Source organism: Ciconia boyciana, chromosome 9 (assembly GCF_034638445.1).
Source record: "Ciconia boyciana chromosome 9, ASM3463844v1, whole genome shotgun sequence".
Taxonomy (NCBI): domain Eukaryota; kingdom Metazoa; phylum Chordata; class Aves; order Ciconiiformes; family Ciconiidae; genus Ciconia; species Ciconia boyciana.
The window spans coordinates 41,650,735-41,675,238 of record NC_132942.1 but is presented as its reverse complement, the minus strand read 5'-3'; the positions used below and the strand labels follow the sequence as shown (position 1 = coordinate 41,675,238).

At 40.3% G+C, this 24,504-nt stretch overlaps 1 protein-coding gene and 1 long non-coding RNA gene across 3 annotated transcripts in view; one reads left to right on the top strand and one right to left on the bottom strand.

Moving 5' to 3' along the window:
• The window catches only part of CDH13 (cadherin 13), a 521,177-nt gene extending 499,438 nt beyond the window's left edge, over positions 1 to 21,739 (bottom strand). For both annotated transcript variants that reach the window (XM_072871837.1, XM_072871836.1), the window contains exon 1: positions 21,579 to 21,739. In XM_072871837.1, coding sequence (XP_072727938.1) covers positions 21,579 to 21,623 — 45 coding nt within the window. In that variant the 5' untranslated portion in view covers positions 21,624 to 21,739. The remainder of the gene's footprint in view (positions 1 to 21,578) is intronic.
• Positions 21,740 to 22,011: 272 nt separating this feature from the next.
• Positions 22,012 to 22,923, top strand: LOC140656317 (uncharacterized). The gene is made up of 3 exons (XR_012044052.1): positions 22,012 to 22,059; positions 22,660 to 22,751; positions 22,907 to 22,923. It is a non-coding gene; the product is annotated as an uncharacterized lncRNA (long non-coding RNA).
• Positions 22,924 to 24,504: the final 1,581 nt, after the last annotated feature.

Below are 24,504 nucleotides of genomic sequence, written 5' to 3'. Positions count from 1 at the left end.
CTTCTAAAGTTTTTTCTTTCAGTAGGAAAAAAATAAAAGTATTTTTATAAAACACACCACTATTCCTACTCCAGATTTTATGCACTCCTCTGTTCTATTTGCTCAAGTTTTGAACAGTACCTTGTTTTCCACCCATTCTGTCTTCTGACCAGACCTAATTCCTAGTGCACCTACTCCAAAACTAGTACTTCCAGGAAAATTAACTGTGACAACTATGGATAAAATCATGTTTTGTTTATATTTCAGGTACTAAACAGCTGCTACTAGATATTGCTACCAGATGTTCTAGAATTATATGCAACATTATGCTCAATTTCAACTTTTACAAAATTACAAGCTAATAAAAGATGACACTGCTGTAGTCAAATGATTTATTAAAGGAAAAGCCATTAAGTTCCTTTTAAGCTTCATACCCTACTACCCCAAATAACTCGTCATTACATACATCAGTGAACAGATGCAAATGTCTGTACCATTTTGAGATTTCAGTACTATCCCATATACCAATTATATATCCAGATGCCTTTTGCTTTAACAGCCTCATGCACATCTGTCCATCTTAACCTGAATGCATGATGACTGTTCATTTCATGGTTAAACTACCTGCAAGATGACACAAGTCTGGGTTTCACACAGTTCACATAAGGATCATCTTTTTCTGCCACGCAAATGAATTTGTACACAGCTAAGGCAATATTTTATACATTGGAAACACTTGGAATCTAAACACTGGGATTATTGAGTAACAGAACATACAAAAATTTGCTGTCAATTCAATTTCATTTAGACACCTCACTTTCTAAATACTTTAAAAAGCTGGAACATTTGTTGTGGGATTTTGGGGGGTTGGGGTTAAATGAAGCCTTACACCCTGACGATAATCAAAGTACAGGCTTTATTTTGTACAGGCTCCCCAATTAAAGTCACAGAGCAGCATGCAACAGCCAATGGAGCTTTCCCATCCACAATCACAATAAACATAAGTAACATCAAACAGGAGTGACAGCCAGTAATTACAGAACTGAAAACTGTCGTGGATTCGTATGTACTAATGAAGCCAGGCACAAATATAGTAAATCTAAATAGCTCCTTTCAATCTTCTAACAGGAAAATACACACATTAACTGGTCCACAGAGTACTTTAAAAGTTTGTATAAATCTGTGTCGAGGCAAGCAAATAAGATATTCCACCTAATTCTACCCTCACATACAGCAGCCGAAGGTCCTCACCAAGTAAAGCAAATTGCCACAACTTGAAGCTTGTAACAGAGCCCATTAGAGTCGAAGGCACTGTGAAAAGGTCCTCGAACTGTGTTCTAAATCAGGAGCAAGTTCACTTAAGTCAATGAAATCCCCTTGGGATAGCATGGCGAAAAAGAAATACAAGTGCAGAGTGGCTCCAGCTTAATTTCAGCAGTTAAACAGCTTATACTGGAGACAAGAATATATATGTGTTACTTCATAAACTTATTCTACCATAAGTACATAATTTAGAGAAAAAACAAGCAAACACCAGAAAGGAAAAGAAAAGGAGAAATAGTGAGGGAGATCAGCCAGAAATGATTGTTTATGACTTTAGATATCAGACCCTCAGTTAATGTATACTAGTCTAGCTCCACTGAGGTCTCAGTAGCCACACAATTTACACAGCTGAGCATCTGGCTCTAAATATTTAACTGTTCAAAATTCTAGTGTGCATCCTTGCGTAGCAGAGCTTCTCTGACTAATCACGCTAGAGGTAACCACATCTTAAGTGTGTAGTTCTAAATTGAGTAATATTACCATTAATAACAGTGCCTAATTAAGACATCTATAAATGTTTTTAATGAGAAAAATTGAAAGTCCTTCTGGAATTTTTCCAGTCAAATTAATTCTGAGGACTTTAGACGTTATTACAAGTAAGGTTACAGGAATGAAAATTAGGTCTAAATTAGGACATGTCACTGTATTTAAAAGGAGGAGAAAAAAGGAAACACATTCCATTTCCCCCTTTAGACACAATTCTCTGCTATAACATTGCACCACAGGGGAAAATAAAAACACCATTTTGTAGTCTGCTCTAAGTTGCTCTGCATATAGTTATACCTGATGCATCTCTAAGGTTTGCACATATTTTAACACTTTGCTTTCAGGCTCTTTTTAAACATCACATCAGTATTCTCTTGGGAACAAGTATTTCCAGAATCTTGAAGGGACAACTCCTATGGCTTATACAGGCCCAAATCCTTTTGGCTATAATGCACATGAGTTATGCTTGTCCAAATAAGCAATCCCTCAGTGAGGCTGCAAGTTTAGGCAGGGAGCGCTTGTGGTTAAAGATGATCAGATCCAGCCTGCTAAAACTGTACAGTAAGGAAAGAATCCACATAGTCCCGAACGATGCTCTTTAGGATAACAATCAGACATTTTAAAGGCTATCAAAGCTGGCGAGTCTTTATTTGTACTTCTAGTAGGCCAGTCTTTCAAACTACTCCATGCACGTTTCTGACTCACAGTTGCAGTTTCTTTATTACTGCTTTCATTGTAAGAATTTAGCAAGCATAAACCCACAAGTCTACTATGCAGCTGGACCAGGTTACTTTGAAGATATAAAGACACTCAGTCCTTGCTCTTCAAAACAGCTTATTTAAGCACTTGCTTTCATACCAGTTATGCGAGTTTGAGCGTGTTCAAAAATACACACAGATTCAAAACATAAGAGCAAAAGTCATAACTGTGTTCTGACTGGACTGTAGTGTTCCGACTGGAGTGACTGTGTTCTGACTGAGTCTGATATGCATACCTCAGACTCAATTTAGAGGAACTTGAAGTGAAGCCCAAATTGAGCCAAAATTTTTTTTTTTTTTTTTTTAAGGTTCAGAAGCTTCAATCTTAAGGCATGAATATAAGTTAAGAGAATAATGAGTTGCAAAGCAAGTATTACTTTTGGGAGTAAAAAAAAAAACTAAAGCCACTGTAGCATGACGAAACCCACAAAGCTTACCTTTACTTTTGCCTGACCTACGTTGTGTATATGATCCTACATATATTCATACATACCTTCACATATGTATATACACACATACACACACGTGTATATGCATACACATACCATTCTCTTGATTGTGGTACTGAATGCCTTCACATCTCATCTCGCCTCTCTACCATGAAATGCTTCTCTCCTCAGATCTTTCAGATTCCAAAAAAACAAATTTGAATTCTGCAGTTTGTTTTGCCTTAATGAACAGAAACACAACAGTGTGTTTCAGGCAGGTCAGATAATTAGGTGGTTTGTCCTTGAGAGCAGAGATTGCACAAAAGATTTTTTTTTTTTTTTTTAAATGCATTGTACTAACACTGAGGATGTTGTCAGTGCTTAGATAATATTTTGAATGGGCTTACAGCTTACAATGATTAGAGTTATGAGAATAGCAAGGACATTCAGACATATGCATGTTCCCTAAAAGCTCAGGGAGGTTTACCCTCTTTCAAATCATAGCTTTGTTTACAAAATCCTAGCTTAATTGAATTGTAAGGACTCCTCAGAGAAAAAATATCTGATTTTTATCCTCTGTTAATACCATAAATATTAAAAACAGAAAATAAACAAAATGCTTAACTGCTACTGATACTTAACAGGTATACTACTTGGATTTTTAGAAATTACCTCACAATCATTGTTCGCAAGTATAATGCCAAAATGATGACAAAGTTTAAAAATCAAGCATTTCTTTTCAAGGTCTTGCAATTCAAATGCTGCATGCCACCTAAAACATAGATGTCTAAGAAAAAAGAGTGCTAGTATTGAACTAATATACATATATGGCTGCCATAAATGTAAATTCATATTTAAATTGTATCACTCATTGGCCAATATTACTTTGTTTCTTACTGTTTCACATACAGGAGTACAATGAAATATTCTTCAAATAACTAATTCTTAGCTATTAGGTTTAATTGCTAAGAACAGCTAAATTAGGTTCAAGCTTCTAGTTTGAATTGTGCTATAAAGAAACATAAAAATCCATTTGCAGTAGTCAGCTGCAAATTATTTGATGTAAGACTTCTAGCTAGTATTTCAGTGAAGACTGTTGTATGGTATTTCTGGGCTGCACAGGATACTACACATAGAAAGGAGACCACCAACTTGGTCACGTGGGGAAGTTTGGGCGAATAACACTTCTCACTGTTTCCTTCCTCAGACCATCTCAGAGTGAGACTGCAGACAATGGGAAAGAGTGACTTACGTGGCAGTTTGAGCCATCTGAGAAGAATTTAGTGTCTGCACCAATACTTCGCTAGAAGAGTTGTTGACTGAGCTCAGAAGTAGGTAGATGAACACATTATTCAATGAAGGAGAAAACTGTAGTAATTTGTTCTTTCATGCAGAAGGAGAGAAGCATTCCTAGTAGATCACCTCCACTCTTTTCTTTGATCACAGCTAACTGCAGACAGCACACGGAGAGGATAGGAACCTAATTCTTTCAACAAGTTTAAAACATGACAGAAACATGGATCCAGCAATTGACACATGTGCTACTGAGTTGTTTGACATTGCATCCCTAATACCACCTACAATTTCATTTCATAATTCCCCAAATGCCTTTGCACATTAAGACCTATCAGGATGACAAAGGAGGATGAACTTGAAATGAAGGACAGCCTGACAACTTCTGTGAGTCTGTGCAAGATGGGGTTTATCCAGCAACGGTGAAGAGCAGCTGAGAGGACTCCATTTGTCCATCTGCCAGGACTTACATGGATCCTCATATCAAATATGTTTTTCAGTGTCTGATTATCATGATTTAGAGGGCAGAGGGGATGAAGTATAGTAAATATAGGAGGTATAACAGGACTTAATACAAGAGAAATCTTTTCTGCTTTTATTCTCAGATTTGTAAGCACACAACTTGCTTTAAATGCTCACAAGCAAGATTTAATTTAAGTTGCCAAGCAAAGAAAATGACAGAGTACTCCTGGAGAAAAAAAAAAAAAAAACAACTCAGATTGGAAAAAGGAAAATATTCTTAAAACCCCACTGATCCTAATCTTATTTTACTTTTAGTAAAGCATTGATGTCAACGATGTATTTCGGATTATTGAACAAGAACAAAATGATAACAGCCAAGTGTCCCCTTCAGGTGAAGTAATTCTGTTAAACTGCAATTCCCCAAGCGCACTAAAAATACATCTTCATTGTCACAAGAAGACTGCAACCTATCTTTAAGACAAGGATTAAATGCTGGCAGTTGGATGCACTGCAGAAAGAGGGACGGATTTTTCTTCATTAAGATGCAAACTAGTTACTGTAATTAAAGTTTTAGTTCTAATAAATAGAAAGAGTATAAGACTCTTAAGATTCCCCCCCCCCCCCCCCCCCCCCAACAAGGCACGTTGCTCTGGGTTCTCAGTACCAGGGACAATGCGTACTGATGATTTGGAGCTCCTGAGCTGTGACTGCATCCTACTTGTTAAAGACGTCCTATAGGACTTTGCACAAGGTACTTTCTTGCTTTGTACTTTAGTTTTCCCTGCTCTTAAGTGATATCATCATCTAACTTCTCACAGAAGTCAGGAAAATAAAAATTAGAGGTATAGTGGTGTACAGAAAGTGAGGTCCTTTCATTACGTAAGGTTATTCTTAGCTTGCAGTGATGCAATTCTGCCTTGAAAGATACATCCACCAGGTGTTTTTAACTATAATAAGTAGCTGGAAAAGGCAACTGAGAAGAGTCACTCTCAATATAGGTCATCTGTCTTTCCCCTGTATTTGCATTGCTCTCCAACTACGGGCTTGGCTTCATGCAATTCCCACGCAGCTCTGTATTCGCAGGAGGCAAGTGCCCCAACTTTAGTCAAATCACAAGAAGAGACAAGTCACCAGCATCTCTTGAAACTCGGCTCATCTGCCTTGGAGCTATGCTTTTAGTTATATCCTCAAAAGGACACAAAAGCTCGTGGCTTAATTTCTGACTCTTCTAAATGCTAGCATCTTTTGACTAAGAACTTGGTTTTGTAGTTTTTTCGTTTATCAGTTTCTGCCACTCTGGAGCCAACATATCAAAATCTCTTACTGATTGGTCTCCAGCAGTCCATAAAAATCTTACAGTAAATCCTGCAGCTGGAGATATACTGCTGGTACCTTGCTAGATGCACTAGACAGCAAAAATAAATAAATGGCTAGTGTAAGAAAGAGTATTAACTTAGTTCCACAGACCACTTAGAGATTTTTTATTTTTTTTTTTACTTTTGGTTTCACTTGGTTCATAAAGCAACTGAAAACTTTTGAAGTTCTCTGCAAAGCAGAGTCATTGTTCCCTGCCAGAAGGCCCAGCTCCAGAGAAATTGGTCTGGGATATATACTCAGAAACTCCAGAAACCCTGGAGACCTGACTTGGGGACAGTCTGTCAGACAGTAACTGATCCCTCTCAAAGAAAACAGAGTTGCTTCTTTATGTTAACATACTTTTTTTTTTTCAGTAGTACACTAGAGATTTCTCACTGTTAAGTTTCACAGCCCTTTGCAGATGGGGAAAATGAGGCAGAGGCATGCTCATTAGATCTCAGAAATCTCTGGATAGCAGAAGCTAATCTTTCTAGTCATTGTATACACACAGGACACAGTCATGGGTTCCCAGACTGATGCTGCAACTCTGAGATCTTGACACTAGTCAATTCACAGACAGATATATTAAGACTCCTGGTTTCCAATATACTTCCTTTATGTATTACAAGCATAATGCAGCATGAACATGTCAGGGACCACTCTTGGTGGTAAACAAAAGGTTAATGTTTTCTAAAGTGCAGTTACTCACAAGACCATTCTGACATTTCAGAAGTCAAGAGGAACTATTATTAGCTGTGTCTAATAATATTGCAAGTTCCCACCCATGGAATCTGTGTGCAATCCTCCACTGAATTGGCAGCCTTTGGCAGTATCACCGCCACATGATTTGAACCAGGCAAGTCTCAAAAACACTGTCATAGCACTGTGTAGCCAGCTTGAAAATATCTTCACTGCTCTAGGGAGATGAGTGATCCCTTTGGAATTGGTTTTTGGAACTGTAAAACTAATGAATCACTAACAGCTTTAAAGTAGACAAAATGTATTGCAACACAGCATGTAGTGCCGCAGAACCAAAGGAAATCTGTTTACAGTGCTTCAACAGACACTTGAAATCAAGATGCTCGAGAAGGATGAGGCTGTTAAGAGAGAAGCAAAGCTCCAAGTGCTGTGAGCGCAGTTAGCCCTACCAGGTCCAGCAGCCATTCCCTGGTGCCAGGGTGGGCTCTGACCCCCAGGCATGCTAGCCAAGCACAGCAAGGCAAGCTGCAGCTCAAGGAAGGGAGTCCACATGGAAACAGGGCAAGGGACAGAGCAAGAAACAACCCTCTTCTCCTGGGCCTCTTGGTGCGTGTGCTTCAGAGATCAGAAGTTACGTCTGTCATTCATGCACATTCACTGCCTACATCCCCCCCAGCCACAGCTGCCTGGAAACCTTGTCAGTAAGATTTATGCTATATTTGGTAATAGGACAAGGGTGACACCAAAGTTTGTGTTCAAGCCAAAGGTCAGCCTTATGCATGTGGCTGGTGGGAAGAGGCTCTGCTTTACAGTTCAGATTCTTAATGAAGCAGTACAGTCTGAAGAGAGAATAAAGGGAAAAAAAAAAAAAAAAAAATCAAAGTCCACAAAGAGTTTGCTGGGAAAGCAGAAGGCCAAAGCTCCAAACCCTCCTTAACCTGAGGACACTCAAGGCCACAGCTATTGCTTAAGAAAGCTCCCTGCCCTACTTTTGTCCAGCAGAAGCTAGGCTGTTACACAAATAAGATGCCTTGGGCCAGAAGGAGACTAAGCAAAAAGGAGCATAACTTTGAAGGGAACAGTTAAAACCTTGTCTGGAAAAGATGGCAAGTTTGATGTACCAGTGCTGCTTATCTAGGGACTAATTACTTATTTTACAGCAAAGAGTTGCTAAATAAGACAGAATACCAAGGAATCCCTTCCTTGAAAGATGCTCTTTACCCGTTAAACTGCAGTCACACTTTCTTGTCTCCCTCTCTTTTTAGGCTCCATGACTACTACACACCTTCCAGTCCAGCAGCCCTGCTTCAGCAAGAAACTTTGCCAATAGCACTGAACAAAACCAGAGAGATTTGTTTACAGGTGCTAAGGTAGCTAGCTGATCAGATAGTTCACCGATTCACAACAAATATATGGAAGAAGGGCAAATTAAAAGACACACTGATTATTATTTAAGCGGATTGCTCAAGATTTGCTATTAATGAAATTCATGTAACCACAGCCACAGAAGGTGACTACACAGTGAACCAGGAAATAAGAAAGTGGGATGAGAAGGGAAAAACGTCTCTCCCTGCTGCACTGGACTTGGCCAGCATATGACAGGCAGCAGGGTAGTACAAATAAATCAAGGAGGGGTTATTGTTTACAGTTAAGCAGCTTCAGACCCAAAAAACATCCAACTTCCAGTGCACCAACTGCAAAGTAGCTTCACAAATACCAAAAATAGTTGTAGCGATACCAGATCAGAGCCCTACCCCAGGTGCTGCACAGCCTTCCCTCCCTTCCCCAAAGAGGCTTAAGAGAAAAATTTACCCTGATCACTTCATTCAAAACCTACCCCTACCCCCAAAACTTGGCACAAAATTCTGCACACTGTGTACATCTCTAGCTTGCAGGCTGGGAGAGATGTACTATGTGTACTTCCTCTGCTTTTAAAGCAAAGGAATGTGCTCACAAATCAACAACAGTTTTATGAGGAAAAGAAAGGAGGATCTTCAGTTCCCCGCATATTTGGAGCCGTATTCAGAACTACATATATTCCCCAGGAGCAGTCATGACATGGGGAGTGGCAGCACAACAAGCCTGGCATGCCCCTGACTCAGCCACACTGCTATTTAAAAACCCCAGCCCTTCTAGGAGGGGTTAACTCAGGGCAAGGCTGAACCCAGCAGTGAGCCCACTGCTGTGCTGACTGAACAGGGGTAACTGCACCATATAGCACCCATGGAATTACTCGCTTTTTAAAGTTGCTCACAGCAGTATTAAGAGGTGGCTGCATCCAAGCTAACTAAGGCTGTAGCTAGCTGAGGATTTCAGCAGAAGCTTTCCACAGGTACCTGAGCCTTGCTTCTGTATTGGTACTACTGATTTAAAGTGACAGTTGCAGTGATACTTTACACTTGAAATACAGACTCCTGCCCATCAGGCAAGTGAACCAACACCAGCATGCCAATTATACAAGCATAGCATATCAAACAGTAAAGATTTTGGGATGCAGCAGACCTGAACTACAGGCCAATCCCTGAACTAGAGAAATCAAAGTTGACTTGAACTTCTACTCCAATGTCAGGCCAACTCACACACACTGTCCTGGGAACAGCAGGTATAAAACAGTAGATCTCAGGCCTAGAAGCCTTTGTGCTACCCAGGCTCCCAAGGCAGAAATGAGAATGCTAGTTTGCTTGCAGTCATTACACATGTACAAGGAAAAACTGCAAAATAACTATTTTTCTACTTTTGTTTTATTTTCAATGTTTTGAAAGGTCAAATGTATTTGCACTCTGCTGTGTTCTCTTTATCAGTGCTTAAACTCAAGCACTGCCAGATGAATCATGAGTCGTGCAAACACCCCAGAAATACAGCGTCAGAAGTAGATCCATTGTATATGAATTGTATGCTCAGTTGTCAGGGGAGGGTTCTTTCCGTTTTAAGCATGGAATAACCTGCAGAAAACTAACAGCTAGTTTGCTAATGTGCCTGAAGTCAGTTTCTCTTCCCTTTAATCTTGCTCTTCAGCTGGCTTCCAAGAGATGTCAGAAAATAAAAGAAAGGAGATAAGTCTGTGAAATTATATATTAGCAAAAGTGGTAGGGGGAAGGAAATCACATAATATCCAACAAAACTTTGGACCATTTATCTCTTGTAACAGCTGGTCCATAATACTTATTTCAGCAGGACATTGCCTAGCTTTTCCTGGTATCTGGCTTGCTTCGTATTTATTGCTGGAAAGCCATAATAGAGTTGTCCTTCCCCCTCCCAGGTTCTCTGGCCCTTTCCTACCTTTCCATTTCCTCTGGGACATACTCACTTCCACCAGTATGCAGTTAAAAAGTATGCTTGTGTTACACAGCAGATGTGTGGGGAAACAACCTTTCCAATATACAAAAAATCATTTCAGACAGTTAAAGAAGTGATATGCAAACAGTTTCAAAAGAAACTGCAATGTGCTCTCCTGCAATGAAGGCTGGTTTAGCCTTGCACCTTATACCCAGTTCGTCCTCTGTTCTCTCCTTTCCCATTCCCTCCCCAGCCAACTAGTCAATTAGGGGAAGGTATCGCCTAAGTTTTATTTCATCTGTGCGGTAACAAGTTTCCCAAAGCATCAGTAGAATGGATTTAATGACCATGAACACAACAATGTCAAAGCAGCAGACAGATAAATATTGTCCATTAAGACATACAGCAAATGATAATAAAAAAGTCCCACCAAAACATAAAATGTAGAAGAGAGAAGAGTTCTGTGGCTGGGCAGCTAATGAATGCTGGAAACAGATACAGTTTTTACAAAGGATTAAATTTCCTGCCTCTCGTAAACCAGCATGCTGATACACACACAAATGCGCGTAAGACAGAGTAAAGTACTGCTGCTTCCTGATGCCAACAACTTCAGATCCAGATACAAGCAAGACCTCTGGATATGGGTGTCAGCCTAAACTATCAGGTAAGATTGCATGTAAATGAAGATATGGAAATCAAGCAGAATCAGACTAGATGCTGCGCTCCATTCCTGTCTACACCTGTAACTATATCACAAATGTATAAGGCTGCTTTCCAAATCCTAACAGCTGCAAAAACTTACAGGACATGGAATACCATTTTGTTTTTCTTTTTTCCTTGGCTTTGTCTTCCCTTCCATTTTTCTGTGTTAAGGTTTGATCTTCTTTCTTGTATTCCTCAGTCAGCCAAGGAAAGGGACAAGAAATTCAGAAGCTATGTTAGCATGTTTATTACTAAATAACTATCCCAGCACTTCTGGCTCTAAGAGATTACCAACTTAAAACCATTAATGGGGCAGCCAAATTAAATTCTCATTTCTACATGTTCAGATAGAACTAGACTGCCTTAGGGGACTGAGGGAGAAAGGAGTAGGGCAATATGAACATACCAAGAAATGCACAAGATTTGGGCCAGATACACAAGTACTAACAGTACCATGCTTAGAGCTGCCTACCACATTAGCTGAAGGTTCCAATTTAACACTGCTCTAACTCTAGGCAATCTGCAGATTACCCAGTGAAAATAACCAGGACCTATGTAAAATGCTAAAGGAATGTGACTCCTTAGGTGTGTCTGGTTTTCCTCATGCTGCAGAAAAATCCCCATCATCTTCTCATCTGTCACCAAAAGAAAAACATCTATAAGCACCAAGAACAGGTATGGACTTTCCAAAAGGGCCTCTGGAACCCCATCTAAGAGAAGTTAAAACACAGTAATAAAGAGTATTAATCCTTTCCCCCAACACTAGAAGTTCTGGAAGAAAGTTTCAGTAGAAAAAACTAAAAGCACTCGGACTATCTGAATTTTTTTGAGCAGATGAAGTGGAACAAAGAAAAAGTAATTTGAACAAGGAAATTACAGGAATGCTGATGCTTCCAATCAGCCTGGGGGTAAGGCAGGGAGAACCACTCGTGCTGTGCATGATTGTTTTTTCTTCCTTCATACCCCAGCTAGACTCCACACAGAGCATGCAGAAATCAGAAGTCAAGAACGAGTTGGAAAAAAAGTTTTGTTCAGGTTCAACATGAGTTATGGCAGACAACCAAGTCGGTTTCTATTTTAGCCAAACTCCTTCAGCCACCCATAATCAATGTTTAGTTCCCATGCACAGCAAGAAACAGGTTCTCTGCTCATGTGCCTTTGAGTCATGAAGGAACAAAAGCTTTGAAAATTGTATTCTTGGGAAGCAAGTGTAAGAAGATTGAATCCTCATTTCAGAGCGACATAACCATACAGGAAGAGGCAGCTGTTCCACAGTCGGAAATTAGCTATCAGTACTTCATACAAGTCTACAGATTCTCATGTTTCGGGCTGGTAACAAATGGTCCATCCACGTGTTGCCCAGGAATTCAAACATCTCTGTGCATCTCACTAACAATGACATGTTAGGACAGAAACATCACACTTCCAGAAGCTAGGCATAGGAGTGGAACAGTCATGACCAGGCAGCTGACCTCCTGCCACAGGAGCCCAAGCTTTTGGTAGCTCTGCCTCCTCCAATCTGAGGAAACGAAGGAAGATGGGAGCCATTATCAGTGAACAGACAGTGGAGGGAAACATTCGGCCATTGAGACTACGCCTCACATAGCAGTGGAAATATCCAGTACCTCTCCCCTACCCAAGCACTGGACGCATAGTTGGTTGTATGTTATCTGCCCCTGTCTTCTACCCTAAACTGTTTTGGTCTCAGAGGCTGTGCGTATATATAGCACTGCCAGCCTCATCCTCCTCCTCTGCTCCAACTGACCATTTTGCCAGCAGCCGTCACATGAACACCAGTTATAAGCAAGTACACCCCATTTTCCTTACACCTAAAGGAACTCTGTGCAGTTATTATTAGCTAAAGATTTTCTCTTCTTAGTTTCCTCTATATGCAAAATACTAGCTGTATAGAGATAGGTAGTTCTTTGGCAAATTGTAATTAGTTATATTCTTGAAAGTTGAGCAGCATTATTAGAATAGTACTACATACACCAGCTTCTGATTGGCCTAAAGACTGAATTTATTCTGGGCTCCCTCCAATCAGAATTAATCTTTCCATAGTACAATGAACTGTCACTACTGAATCAACACCAGCAGCAAAAGTGACAGCAGCCTACATCATTACTCAACTAAGATAATAGAACTAAAGTCATTGAATCAGGCAGATGTTGGAGGCTGTCTCCCATTTCAGAATAATGTTCCTGTCGCAACTCAGCATTTATTTTAGGGAAGCAAGGATAAATTCATTACCATTTGCAGGGTGCTCAGATATAACAGTAATAGAAGCCATGTAAGCCTCCCAATATGTACACAGCAGAAATGCACATGGCATTGATACTAACCATCCTTCACCTAGATAATGCAAAGCAGGGGAATGCAATCAATCCATGTCCACTGGAGACCTGCTCCCGTATTAGTGTGAGCAACAGTGTTTTGCTATTGCAAACTTAGAAAACTAAAGCTGAGAGATATACAAGACCAGAAGTCATTTCCACAAGATACAAAAATGTCATTATTTACTCCCAGCATCTTTACCTTATTTCCTGGTAACACATTGTATCCAAAATTATCATCTAAAGAGCTGCTATTTTGTCAGATTGCAATAATCAATATCCTCGCTGCACAGAACGCCACACTTCTGCATTGATAACTAAACTGTGTAGATCTAACAATTAGGGAAAACTATTGATGACATTTAAAACTGAAGATTGTATTCTTCTTTATCATTTTTAAATGAGGTCTTTTAATTAAAAGCATTACCAGAAAATAATGATTCCAAAAGTAGAAGCAAATGTCAGATCCTCATCTATTTCTGAACAGTAGGGTAAGTGGGTGCAAAAAGGTGTACTTCCCATTACCGCTAGGCTTTAATGACCATCCTTACATCTTTGTCTCACTGAATAATGTCTCCCGCAATGATATTGCCACATATTAAGGAAAGGTGATCAAATATGGGCCTAACTACTTTAGTGTTCAGGTCAGAGCTGTATATCAGTAAATTAATAGGATTATCGATATTCACAAATCAAGATTTATAGAGTTCAGAGTCCAGTTAGTTCAATCAGATCATGAATTATGAAAACAAAAGACACTTTGAAAAAGAATAAAATCACTTAGCCTGACACACAATACAACCTTCAGGTAGCAGGCTAATACAAATGCCCAGCAACCAAAACTGATTTTTATGTATTGTCCTATTTTAATTTAATTCTCATTTATCTTTACCCACAGGTTTTTCATTTCACATTTCACCTGAATAAGGATGGTAGATAATATCCATGACTTCCTGGCACTTGCAAGACCAGTTATCTTATCTTGGCAGAAGGTCAAACTGAACACCTTTTAATTTGGCCAGTTATCTAACTGTACTGAACAGCTCAAACCTGCACCTGAGATATCCATTCCTGCTACATAGTGCAGTTGGAGTTGCTCAGCTTCCTCTGACAGAGCTCTGAAACAATGGGTTTAATGGGGAGGGAAATGCCCATCCAATTCTAACGGCTAATTCCATCTCCTTTCACGTAGAGACCGAAGTACCAGATGCTCTGGATTTCCTGCTTTGTCAACGATAGAGCAGTACTATGTGCAGCTCTCACATTTTGATAGAGCTGTTTATTGTCTGATAAACCGTGGTTCCTCAGGGAAAACAGAGGGCTGTCTCTAGAGAAATGCATAAATACACCTTATTTGGCAGTAGGAGAACTCAAAGCCAGCAAGTTTGTCCATGGGAAAATGCAAGATCTTGGGAACACTGTTCCCAGGGTTTTCTCTGTTCCCAAGCAGTTACCAACAGTTGGCTCAAAGTTAAATGTAAGACACACTTCAAAGACCATCTTACATCAAGAAAACTATAATAGGCTGGGGAAAGGGCAGCTTTACATGATTTTTCCCCCTGCCTCCGTCCTCGTACGCTGTCTAAACAAGCTATGGATCGCACTCCTAATTCATGCATGCTGGGATAGCTCCCTAGTGGATCCAGACAAATTCACAGCAACTTAGAATTTCTGCCTTTATATAGTGACTGCATGGACAGCTGCCAGCTTTTATTTTGCTCTTATGGGTTCAAAATCCCTTATGTTTGACTCTGATACTCTTCTTTAAAGACAGTTTGCACAGAAACCCTTCTTGCAATTCCAAGTTATGCCAAGACAATGAAAAGAAATAGATTAAGTGTCTATAAAGTAGATGAGCCGATTATCAGCGTGATAAGTATGTTGTAACATGCTTTTTTGCTCCACAGCAATTCAAACAAAACTCAATGTGCTAACAGTTTTATGGATTGATTTGAAGCAATATGAGAAGTTATTCATCCTCTTTTTGCCTCTGCCACAGATGTGTTACTGTCCATGTGGCAGACAGCCATTAATGTATAGAATCAGTACTCCCCCAGCTGTGTTTCCAGCCAAGCTTGCCAACTTTGCCCTGGAGCACTCACACCTAACATAGCTCAGGGGAAGAAGAGGGGGTAACCTCCAACAGTAGTCTTCAGCACACAAGTAGTAATAGCTGAGAAAAGCTTACAGGTATAGGTATTTGCAAGTGAGCATCTCTTACATCCTAAATTCAAGTTGTATGTATACATATTTCTTTGCATGCAGCCATATTAACAGTGCTGTGAAAGCTTAATGGCCTAGAACCCATGTTTTTCAGCATTTTGAGTCCTTGTTACACACAAGTACCACAAGGTCCACCTGCCATGACTACTCATTTGCCAAAAACTTCTTCAAACTTTTAGAAACCCACTTTCTTTCAGTACTCCTATTAACACAGCCTTCATACACACAAGAATTATTTGCTTTTCATTAAATACCAGACTGCAAAGTCCTTGGGAATTAAATATTAGCTTTTAGAAATATATATATTGCCATTACCAATAAGGAATTAAACGTTAGTTGTTCACAGCAAGAGAACAAAAGAGTTCATACTGAAAGAGATGCTATTATTAGTTTGTTGGGTTTTTTTAAATGATAGTTTTGGGAGTAGAACCTTTATCAAATAGAGTCTGAGGAACCTTAGGCAATAAAAACTTATTAATTCCAGAGAGCTGCATATGGATGCCCAATTTTGAGACACTTCAAATGCTTGAAGGTGGATATTCAGCTCCCTGAAAACAAGGCCCATAAAGATACCAAATTAGACATCCATACACGGATATTCATAGATATCAGAAGTTATTTAAACACCTTAATCAGCTTTTCCAAGTGGTTACAGATACTGATAAACTGCTGTGTGCTGAAAAGATTCACCCCATCCCACTCTTAATAGCTCATATTTATTTTAGTCTGTTCTTAGAACTGTTTTAACCAGCTCCATCAAACCAAGTCTTAAATTCCTCCTTTTTTCTTTAGCCAAGAAAATTAATGGTGCACAACAGTAGAATATTGGATAAGTTAGTAGTGGAATGAGTTCCCTTCATACAAAATAGTAAGACTTTCAAAGAATTAGATTCTTCCGTTTGACAGAAAATACAGTCCGCATCACAACACTAAAAAAAAAAGCAGTGTGCAAATTTCCAAGACCTTTGAATAATGAAACAGTGATTAATAAAGCAAGTCTTATTTTTCACTCCTCTTTGGCATTTAATATCCTACTGACTTGTATACACTAACATTGTGCTAGCTGCAGGACACATGAAATGACAGAAAAAACAGTCTCCCATCTGGGCTGGTCCCATCCATCTGGTGACTAGGGCAGGGCACAGTGCAACCATATGGCCATGATCAAGAACCCACTAATATCATCCAGAGTTAACTGGGAAGAGCTATAGCCCACTTAGTCTCCTAAGGATGATAAATCCCTCTCATTCTGTCTCTCCTCCCCAGTGGACATGGTAGATTTGTCTTTTTGCCTGCACAGATGAAGCTTTGCTGGTTAGAATACTAGTTATACACAAAAAAGTGAATTTGGTGCTTGTACCTGTCAAAGACAGAATGAAGAAATTATTTCCATGAAACAATTAAAGCCATTAACCTCACATTTCTGCCTCAAGTCCCAAATGAAGCCCTCCTCCTCCCGAAAGGCTTATGCTGGCATAGGAACTCTGAAACCTGAGGCCAAAATCCTGACACACAGCACACTGGTACAACCCAGCAGCTGAAGAGAAGAGATTTGACTCCAGCAGTGATGCAGGAAGACTATAACAGTAACAGCTTTGTTATCTATCCTGCCCTTATATACTAATAGAATGGGAAGAGCCTACTTGTCTAACAACTAACAGAAAGAAAAATGAAAGGCAGAACTTCACATCTTCTTGAACAGGCACCACTGTTGCTATCTATGTAGTTCTAAATAGTTCCTGTTGCACTGGTCTATTGAGATACCTTTTAGAAATACTCATTTCATGTTTAGTGACTTGTCAGCTAGGAAGTCAATAACCCCCAATGGATCACAGCACAAAGATATTCCATGTGCTAGAATAACCTTTTTCAATTTTTGATCATCAAAAACAGAAACCAGGTCCCAACATATTGCCTGAGCTACATCTTAAATTGAAAGCTAGAGCCTCAAGTCGTACACAACAAAGTGGGTTTAATTGTAATGCCATAACTCCAGCAGCATTTTCATGACCAGTTCCCACTCATCTTTTGTAACAAATCCCCCTTGCTTAGCAGTAAGGAGTCTGGTCAGGTCCTATGTAAGAATATCTTTAAAAGGTTAGAGCTGTTGCCTAAAGTCATACTAATTCACCAGGGGCCAACCTTCTCTCCAAGGCAATGTTTGACAAATAACACAGCACGACTGCTGGAATGGCTCTGTGTTTTGGGGAACACCACCTTTCATCATTTGAATGAGATATGCAAGTGGAAGCTCTTTTTGACTACATAACCAAAAATGATGGCCTGAAACTGTCAGGAGTAAATGTCAGCCTGCTCACAAAATGCTCATCAGTACAAATAATTATACATAATAATTGGCAGTTGAGTCTCTCTAACATTTTTAAAGCATTTTTACAACTCAGATATAACACAAGAGATATAGGACTTTTTCTCTAGAATTCTCAAATAATAAGCAGTCTTAAACAAAATAAGACCTACAGCAACAAGACACAACATGGAAATGCTTGGTAAGAATTTGAACATAATCTGTAATGTTATATCAACAGACTTTGTGTGAGCAAGATTCTTCTTTTTTCCTGAAGCTGATAAATTTCTTTTTCTTTTAATACTGACTTTCAAGCTGTGCATGGAGCCCTCTTCTGGAGAAATTTGAAAAAATAAAAGCTTAAGAATGCAGCAGCGTGGGCTATGCATTTGGGAAGAGTTTTAGGACTAATTTTCTCTATTCACTAGAATGACAAGCTTGTGAAATCTATACTTTTTTCCAATTGACTTAGTAGCAACCCAGTGGAACATGACAGTTATTGTTAAGGCTATCAAAATTTTTTTTTCCTCATCTTGTAAGCTTTACTTACAAATTTTATGTTGATTCATCTGTCTGCGTGAAATGCATAACACACAAAAGCAAGCCTGTGAACAAATTTTGTTTTAAAACAAATATATTGTATATAGGCCTTAGAAAATATCCTTTGGCAAAAATGTAAAAACCACTCTGATTTGATAGATTTAAAAATCTATATGTATTTACTGCTTACTGTATACTGAACTGCACAAGCTACCAGAGTACACTTAGTTTTTATTGTCAGCTTCAGATCAATAAAGCTGTATAGTATAGGTATGCTTTGTAGTTTTAAAGGTGATCCTGAATTAAAGAATTACTTGAAACATATCTTCCTCAGCTATTCCAGCTAACTTTCAGTTTTCCTTTTGGTGAAAACAGGACAAATAGTTGGTAGTAGCATAGATTAAATCTTTGCAAAAGAAAAAATTCACTTATCACCCACCTGTTTACCACAACTTTTACAAACATAGTTAATGGGCTGAAAAAGCAATTCCTCATCCTTTTAATGCCTCAAAAGGCAATTTTTTTATATTTAACAAAGGCAGTTGAATTAGATGCAGACCAAGAAAACACAAAACCAAAGTTACTAGTTTTAGAAATGATCTTTTAATTAAAAATAAACATTTTTCAGGTCATGTTCTTATAAACATAAGAATTTCCTCAAACTTTTTTCTACACTGTAGACTTTGCTATTATTACTTTGAAATGAAGTTATTCCTATCTTCTACTTCCACAGAACGTACTGCATTACTAGATTGCTATTGCTTAGAAATCATTTTATCAAAATTGAGCTTTGCAGGTTCCACTAGCATTGTATTATATGAGGCATTATTGCTACTGCTAAGGGAGAAAAAAGAAAACTTACGAAAAAAATTTCAAAATGTGTTACAACCACTACACAGCCAGATGGCTGCATTTGTTCAATATGTTGTTTCTCACATTCTTCTGTTTACTTTTCCTGTCATATGAAAGTTGTGCATGTGGTGTGTCAAAGAGAAAAACCAAACAGCATTTCAGTAATTCCCTTTTCCTTCCCTAGCATGCTATCACCTTCAGTTCACACTTTAACCTGCCAATACTCAACACCCTTATACCTGAAGACAGATTTATGTACACTTCCTTATTATAGTCTAAGAGTTAATGAATTAGGGAATGAATTAGATATGATCTATAAAGCAAACTTGGAGAAGTGTTAAATCACTAGGTAGAGACATTGCCAGATAAAGCTACATATGCTAATAAAGAAGGTGAGGTGCACTTTAAGCACTTAAATACACAGCAATGCTAAAGCAGCACAAGCTCAGCCCTGCAGTATACTCAAACTCATCTCAGCCCAGCAAGAGAAGAAACTCTGAAGTATTGTTGAAAGTTATCAATAAAGTGCACAGTTGTTTTCAGAATCAGGTGTTCTGCACCTTGTCAGATTTTAAATAGTTACTGATGTTAAAAAAATGCCAGCTATGTGGTTTAATAGGCCTTAGAAGTCTGTCTTCCTCTATCATATACATACTGCTTTTCCTACCAGGGACCGCTAAAGAAAACCCAAACTCAAGCTGATTAATTCAGTAGCGTGCTAAAGAAGATGGACAAAAAAGGACTGAAAACACAGAGAAAGCCAAGCAAACTGCAGTCCAGATGGCAGGTCTCAAGCCCAAGGTGAGGGAGCACCAGCTCAGTATATCCACAGGTTACCCTTACACTGTCTGTGCCTTCTCCCCCCCAGCCCCTCTGCTCCCTGGGCACTGCCTCCCACTGGCAGCTTTGCCAGCCCAGCTGCCTGTCCAGGCTGGATCTCAGCCCCCTTTGACAACTTCTCCTCCCCAGGAGCCCTTTGGGGATCCCCAGCCCACCAGAGAGCCGTTGAGCCCTCCCCAGGAGCAGCAGCTTGCCCACTCGCTGCAGCCAGTCTCAGCAGGGCTGGCACGCTGCCCCCTGGCCAGCCCTCCTACACAGTCCACAGAGCCTCAGCCCAAGCTGTTAGGGAGGCCCTGCAAGAAACTCTGCGTATATACCCAGCACATGCTGCTCCGGCTCCTCAAACTCATCCTTCACCAGTGCATCCAGGCACTATACCTATGGCCAAAGCAGCTGCTTTCATTTGTTACACTCCTTGAATGCGCAGGACTGTTATCCTGGCCCACCCAAATGCCTATGTGCTTGCTCACATGAGCCTCCAGTCACCGAGTCTCCTACTGTCCCATAACTTCAGCCACCCACATTAATGCTTTTATTCCTTATGAGGGTAAGCCAGGACCCAAATATCCTAGCTTTGATCCACAGCATATATGTGTTCAGCTCACCCTGCTGCTTCCTACTCACACACTCTTGATGTATCTCCTCTCAGCAATAAAGCTCTCCCAACAGTGATCCTTCACCATTTTTCTCATCATCCTGTTTTGAAAAAGCAGACTAAATGCCTGCTGGACATTGCAATTACACAAAACACGAGTGCACAGACTCAGCGTCCCGAGCACTAGTTTGACGCTCTGAAAACTACAGCCCCCCTAAGGGTTAACAAAACCACTCGATCGCAAGTCAAAAAGGAATTAACTTTTATCTCTACTCAGTGCACAGGATGCCAGTGACACTGTCACTAAATGCAAGAGTTTACAGAGCTCATAAGACAAAAGAAGGAAGGATGCATTTAATCTGGACAACAACAAAGGATTTTTAAACCTCCCCAGAGCTTTCAAAAAGTGAGCCCTATAACAGCAGCAAGAGGAAAAGAGAGCAACCAGAAGGTATTGAGAAGTCAAAGCCCAGAGAGTCCCTTTGCTGTGACAGACAGCAGCAGCAGGGCTTTAGCAGCTCCGTGTTTTTAAGGCTGGGTGTTTTTTCCTCTGCTTTCTGGCAGAGGGGGATCTATTACGTTTAATAAGAGAAAGGCTACATAGCAAGTCACTAACAGAGTATTACACATCTATCAAGAGAGTACGGGGAAGGGATCCTTTTGCAAGGTCTGATTTTATTTTTCCTCCATATTCCCACTCCTCTTTTTTTTTTAAAAAAAAAAGCAATAAATAATGTGAGCCGCCTGTAACAGCCTATAAGCCTACTACCCGGCAAAAGCCACAGAGGAAAGAGGCAAATCAAAGTTGCAGCATTTGATATGACAGAAAATACTGCTGCTGCAGCTGCTACCGAGACATTTGAAAGATTCCCCCCACCACCCTTCCTGAAGGGAAACAAAAAATACTATATATCACACAGCAAATTTGTTGTAATTGTAAATCAAGGAACTATGAGATTCTACATTCCTAGCAACTGGCTTATAGCAGAGATCTTGCATCTTTCAACGGTAATTCAAGCAATGTATAATTACTCAGAAATCAGACCTGAATTACAAATACTTTCAAATCCAAATGCACAAGAGAAGGAAGATGAAAGAAAACAAGGGAAAAAACCACACATTTCTTACCTGGGACAGCAGAAAGGACAGAGTAAGTTGAGTTTTGTGCTGCATTTTGCCAGACTAGAAGGTACCAGAGGCTTTTTCATTCATGCACTCGGCTGCACTGAGCATATTTTCACTGTGAAACAGCCTTTGAGAAGAGACTCTGCCTTGAGAGCCAGCCAACTTCCCAAATAGATCAGCAGCATCATCACTAAAGCATTGGATAGAGTCTGATGACCAGAACCAATGGCTTTACAAGGATGATTTCTTCACAAAGCATCCCCATTTTGCATCACACATATTGGGCAAGCACCTCTCACAAACACAGCACCTTTAGAAGGCTTTTTGCTTTGGTGTATTTGTGTGTTTAGTTTCAGTCTAACAAATCATGCCTTACAGATCTCAATTGTATTTTCCCTTTTAAAGAATGGAATTGCACAGAGAGAAATAAGAGCAACTCTGAGCACCACAGCAAGGAGATTCTCTTTATTAAAATGTTAATAAGGTATGCTTTATTTTCAATAAATCAAAAAAATGACCGCTGCAGTTTTAGTAACTTCCAAGCCTTAGAATAAGAACACACTGAAATTTTTCAGTGCAGTAGAAATAGAGATTATATTTTGTGTTTTCCCTTTAATCTCACAAATCACAATGAAGACAGATCAATTCTAGCCTGCAGAAAAAATCCATCATAAGGCAATAGATTTTATTAACTGCTCAGGTAATGGCAGAACTGGCTTTTGATTCAATGAACTTGAATCTAGGACAAAGTTTCAAAGATGCATGCCCTTCAATTACAAAAACTTTTCTTGTTTGGAAGAGGGGACCTGATGTTTCAAGAACCTGCTTTCTCTGGATTGGTTATGTTGCAACCCAGCAAGTAATACCAGGCAGACAGACCAAAGACTATGAACAAATTCCCCTGTCTGCACTTCCAGCTCCATCCCTCTTGCCACTCCCCATTATCACAACAGTCCAGTCCTTTTTTGACTTGCCTTCTTGCAGTCGCCAGGGTTATTTAGCAGTACCCTTCCCCCATTTTCAGTAGGGTCAAAAGTTTCCTCAGCTCTCATGACTGATGCTTTTCCCTTGATTGCTCATCCAGCAGAGCCAGCTGCCACCACTTTCTGCTCTGCCCCACCACGAGTGGCTGCTGCACCAGTGGAGACGAGCAGAGACACGGGGAGGGGAAGACAGGTAGGCAGATGGGAAGAGATATGCATTCAAAGGAGCTGCCAACCACTTGGAGTTCCTCAGCATCAGCAGGAGCTTCCTGCTGTGAATAATGTTTAATAGCTTCCCCAACCACTGCTAGCCTACTGCTCACAGCTCACATATTCCTTTACTTACAGACTGGACCAAAATTGAAGGAAAACACTGTCCTTCAAGTCTAAGCTCTCACATGCAGCAACAACTATGCTCCAGTACTTTAATCACACATGAGTATAAATTAATACTCCAGATGGATCAGAATTCAAACCAAACCCAGCAGGAACTACCAGTAGCAATTATAACACTCTATATAACAGCAAAAGGTTCACCACTTATACATTTAAAAAAAAAGCAGGTAGGTTGCTTTCTTTTTCATCCTTTTTTTCAGTCAGGAAGCCAGCTTAGCAGGGTAAAAAAAAATCTTAGAGCTCTTTATGATTAAAAATAAGCGAGTGACCATCTTCCAATAGTCTTTCAGGGTCCCAGCTTTCCACTACATGCAAGTCCCAGCCTCAAGAGAAGCACCTCAGAAGTTTATAAACAAGGCTGTGGGCTTTTCACAGGACATAGCCTGCAGACCACAGCACCAGCTGTACCACAGTACACACAGCCTTTGTGTGGGAGCACGGGGATTTGGACAGTCTCTTAAACCCCACAAACAGGGGCCAAACAGCTGAGGGAATTACCAGACCAACCAGAAGTAGGTGGTGGCTGAGAGAAACAAAGGCATATCTGCATCCTGTTTCACAGGAAAAGGACTCATTTAAATTTAAAAAAAAAAATCAAGTCATGAGGTAGGTGATTCACTCCAAAATAATGCTTGTAGTAACATGAGATTTGAGCCAATATGAGCAGTTAATTTCTGCACAAGACACAGCATGGCCAAGAGGGTAGAGACAGGAACAAGGAGTTTAAGCTTTTCCCTATGCTCCCACAGCCATAAGGAGCAGGGCTAGGCCCACTGCCATAGCCTCCCTCCTCACCACAGAGGGGCCAGACATCACAGCAAGGTCTAGGGCAGAGCCTGCCTCCCTGATGGGCCCCACTCAGGCCTCCAGCCCTTCACAGCCAAAGGGAGCCACATACTACAGCCCTTTGCCTCCAGAAACAGCAACTACCCCCTAATAATGATGAAAAATAGAATTATTAAAAAAAAAAAAAAGTCAAAACAACTAATTCACTAACCTTTTACTTCCAGTCCCACAGAGCCTCTCCTTCTTGCCTTAGCCCTCTGCCCACAGCTGCTCCTACTTGCCCCCTGGAGGGGTAATTAACCACTCCGGGAGTGGTAATTAACAGCTCCCAGGGGTTAACCCTTCACAGGCTGCTGCCAAGCCCAGGCCTAGCGTGGCACACCGGTATGAGGCAGCCATGTCCTTCCCCAGCGCTCACTCACGCAGGGCCTGGCTGCCTTTGGGAAATAGCCACTTTGGCACACGAGGTAAATCCAGCGCACAGCAGTCCTGGATGCTGAGGGGGGGTTAACTGGGTTTAACGGGGGCCTCCAGCAGCAGGAGGTGGGCAGCAGCTGCAAATCAGCCCCTGAGGCCCAGGACAAGGGTTTGGCCCCTTGCAGGTGGGCTCCCAGTGGGGCTGTATCTTCTGGGGTCAGGAGCAGAGTCTTCTCTGCTAATTAGGTTATTAGGGAAAAGCTGGTACATTATTAATTAGAAATGAAGAATTGGTTCCTCAGTCCTTCTCAGCCTTAGGTGACAGGAGAAGGTTCGAACTCTGTAAA